Below are 2,976 nucleotides of genomic sequence, written 5' to 3'. Positions count from 1 at the left end.
CTGCAGCTGAGGTCTTAAGTACAAAGACTGAGCGCACAGGAACTATCCCATGTCTACCTGCTGCTTTATTTCTCAACAGCTTCCTCTAATAAAGCTAGTGCTGGTCATTCTTGGGTTGAAAACTGGTACAGATGCCCTCAAGTCAGATCCAAACTGTCGATGCTTTCTCTCAGAGAGAGCAAAAAGCAGCGCCTCTTCCCCAATATCTAACAGGACGTGTCTCCCTTGCTTACCTTCTACCACCTTGTGATAAGCAAAGTGCAGATAGAGGAGGAAAAGCATATGCAGAGCAGCAAGGGTCCCACACAGGATGAGCCGCTGGGTGTGCCCCACGGTGCGTGACACCAACACAGCAACCTAGGAGAGAGGTGGAGATTAGAGACAAGGCAGCTGCTACCTGAGCCTCTGGCACTGAGAAGTCAGGAGCATGCAGGAGGATGGGCCAAGTAGCAAGAGCCAGTGTGAACACTGCTCAGAGCCTTTTTCACAGTTTGCACCAAGAGATTCAGAGTAATCTGACTTTGTTTTGAGGAGGTGAACATTGTCCAGTCCCACCAAGTGTTCAGGATGCTCTGGTATGACTCTCCACAGCAGCAAGGGCTGTAAGGGAGTAAATCTCCTGCAGCTGTTAGAATGGGTGAAGATATTCATCCAAGTGTCACCTCCATGAACCAGGGGCCAAAGGATGCAGAAGCATCAGGCTGTTCTTCACAGCAGCCTGACTGGCTGTGAAATGAACTGCCAGGTTCAAGGAACAGAAAGCAAACAACGCTCCCCTCTCTTTTTTGTCCTCAGAATAGGAGGTCCCCAGGCTGCCCATCCCTTACCATTCGTAGTGTAGAGAGTCCTCCGACACCCAGCCAGCAGATATAGAAGAGGGAGTGGAAGTGTATATTATAGGTGACAAAGAGAGTGATGCAGTGTCCAAAAAGACCATAGCCCTGACAAAACAAAATGTTAGGAGCATCAGTCCCACGCACAGGGCTGCTGATCCAGAGCATGAGCAGCCTATTCCTGCAACGTGTCACCAAGGCACAGCTTCATAAACCACATGTTTAACACCAAAGAGTCAACCAGCACAATTTTAACAACAGCTCGCACCCAGATAATGTCTGAAGGATTCACAGGGATGTCACAGATTGCAACAGCTTGGGAAACAGAGGAAAGAGTCTCTGATCCCAGAGAAATTGTAATCTAGTTTTCTACCACCAGGTGCTCAGTTCAGGAAGTGCAAAGCAGGAGACCTGCACAAAGGAACCAACTCTTTGCGCCGTGTTATGCCTGGTATAGGGCAGGAGACCATCCTGGAATTCCAGGCTGTCCCAGTGCAGTTACCACTGATTTACAAGGACTTTTCCTGTTCTCTGGGAAGAGCTTGTACAGGAACACCGTGCCACCAGCCCGCATCTTGGGGCGGGTCCCTCTATACATACCAACAGTGACAGCATCTGCACCATCGTGATTTGAGCGTTGCACAGATAGGCCAGGAAATAGAGGAAAGAGGAGACGCCCAACCAGTAACCGAAGCAGGTGCCAATGGCCGTGCCCATCAGTGTGCCTTCCCTCTGTGGAGACAGCATCAGGATGAGGAGGACTCAAGGAAGTGACCTGCCAGCACCCAAATTCCACCTCAGAGAGTCCCAGAGCCTTTTTAGGCATTATCGAGTAGCTGGCTAGCAGTGTTTAGGGTGCCACATGAGCTACACCCCAGCTCTCCCAGCAGTAGGGCATCAGGCTTTTCTCATGCATCCTTCCTCCCATCCCCAAACCAACAGGTTCTTCCTTAAATCAATGTGCTTTTCAACAAGATGCTGCTCAGTCATGGAAGAGGTATCCTCCCCATTTCTAGTGTCATTACAGCAGTCCAGAGCCCAGTCAAACCATAGCTTATCACTGAGACTTGACGTACAATGATGGTGTCTGAGGTCTTCATCCCATGCAAAAGGATGGCCACCAGTGTGAAAACCAGCATGAGGGGTCCATACAGCTCGCCTGCAATCTTCTACAGGAGAAGACAGAACAGGGAAGGTTTGGTTAGTGCTCCTGAGTGCCAGGCTCCCCCTCCCAAGTAATGTGAGAAATGCCTTGGATGAAGTTTATCACTTAGCCACCTGAGAAGTAACAGCAAGGCCACTGCTGATGTGAGCCAAGCAGAACAAGTTGTGTGATGTGGATCCTGGGATGTGTTAAGTCTAGAGATCTAGAACTGTACCAGCATGAAAGCACTGAGGTTTGGAACAACCACGGGAAAGGGTTTACCTGCATTTTCAGGGAGCTGAACACATAACAAACCCAGGTTCTTAATAACATGGACTACTTGAGTTTTACAAGGTCTCTATGATGTTCACTTGGCCATGGAGTCTGATTCAGCAAAAGGGAACTCACCTGTGGGAAGTTAATCATCTTCACAGGAATCATGGACTCCAGCAGTCTGCATCATAGCAAAGCAGGGAATGACGTCAGGAGCAAGGAGGACAACAGGATGTTAACAAAATATTTTAAAAGTAACAGGTCCCATACAACCAATACCAGTGTTTTCTGCGGTGGTCACAGGATTTGGGGGGCAGAGATTCTTTCTAACAGGCCACATAAGGTAACTAGAGGAGAAGAACCTTACTCCCAGTGGGTTAGCTTTGCTGGGTGGGATTCAGGGAAGATGTTTAGGGATCCACCGAGGAACAAGAGATCACTGACAGAACAGCAAGAAGGAAAAGCACCTTTCTTCATCCACCCTCACAAAACTTTGCCTTTTGGGACACAGCTGTGTTGCACATCCAACAGAAGCCAGAAAAAACCAGCCGAGTACCAAAAGACTGAAGATACCGCTAAGCCCTTTTTTCTGCCCTGAGCAGCAGTGCCGAGTGACAGGTGACAGGGCTGCCAGCCTTGCTGGGGGACCTCGTTAAAGCGAGCAGGCCAGAGCACGGTGTGTTTCCCCGCACCCGCGCCTTCCCCCCGAGGCTGGCCGCTCGCTGG

The 2,976-nt window shown here is 49.8% G+C and overlaps 1 protein-coding gene across 1 annotated transcript in view; it reads right to left on the bottom strand.

Moving 5' to 3' along the window:
* YIPF3 (Yip1 domain family, member 3) overlaps positions 1-2,431 on the bottom strand; it is a 4,181-nt gene extending 1,750 nt beyond the window's left edge. Inside the window, exons 1-5 of the mRNA XM_008945825.1 lie at positions 2,386-2,431; positions 1,910-2,002; positions 1,434-1,565; positions 828-941; positions 234-357 (exon numbers count right to left, since the gene is read on the bottom strand). Coding sequence (XP_008944073.1) covers positions 234-357; positions 828-941; positions 1,434-1,565; positions 1,910-2,002; positions 2,386-2,418 — 496 coding nt within the window. The 5' untranslated portion in view covers positions 2,419-2,431. The remainder of the gene's footprint in view (positions 1-233; positions 358-827; positions 942-1,433; positions 1,566-1,909; positions 2,003-2,385) is intronic.
* Positions 2,432-2,976: the final 545 nt, after the last annotated feature.

The sequence above is a fragment of the Merops nubicus genome, unplaced genomic scaffold (genome assembly GCF_000691845.1).
Source record: "Merops nubicus isolate BGI_N331 unplaced genomic scaffold, ASM69184v1 scaffold48878, whole genome shotgun sequence".
Lineage (NCBI taxonomy): Eukaryota > Metazoa > Chordata > Aves > Coraciiformes > Meropidae > Merops > Merops nubicus.
This window is presented reverse-complemented; position numbering and strand designations above follow the sequence as displayed.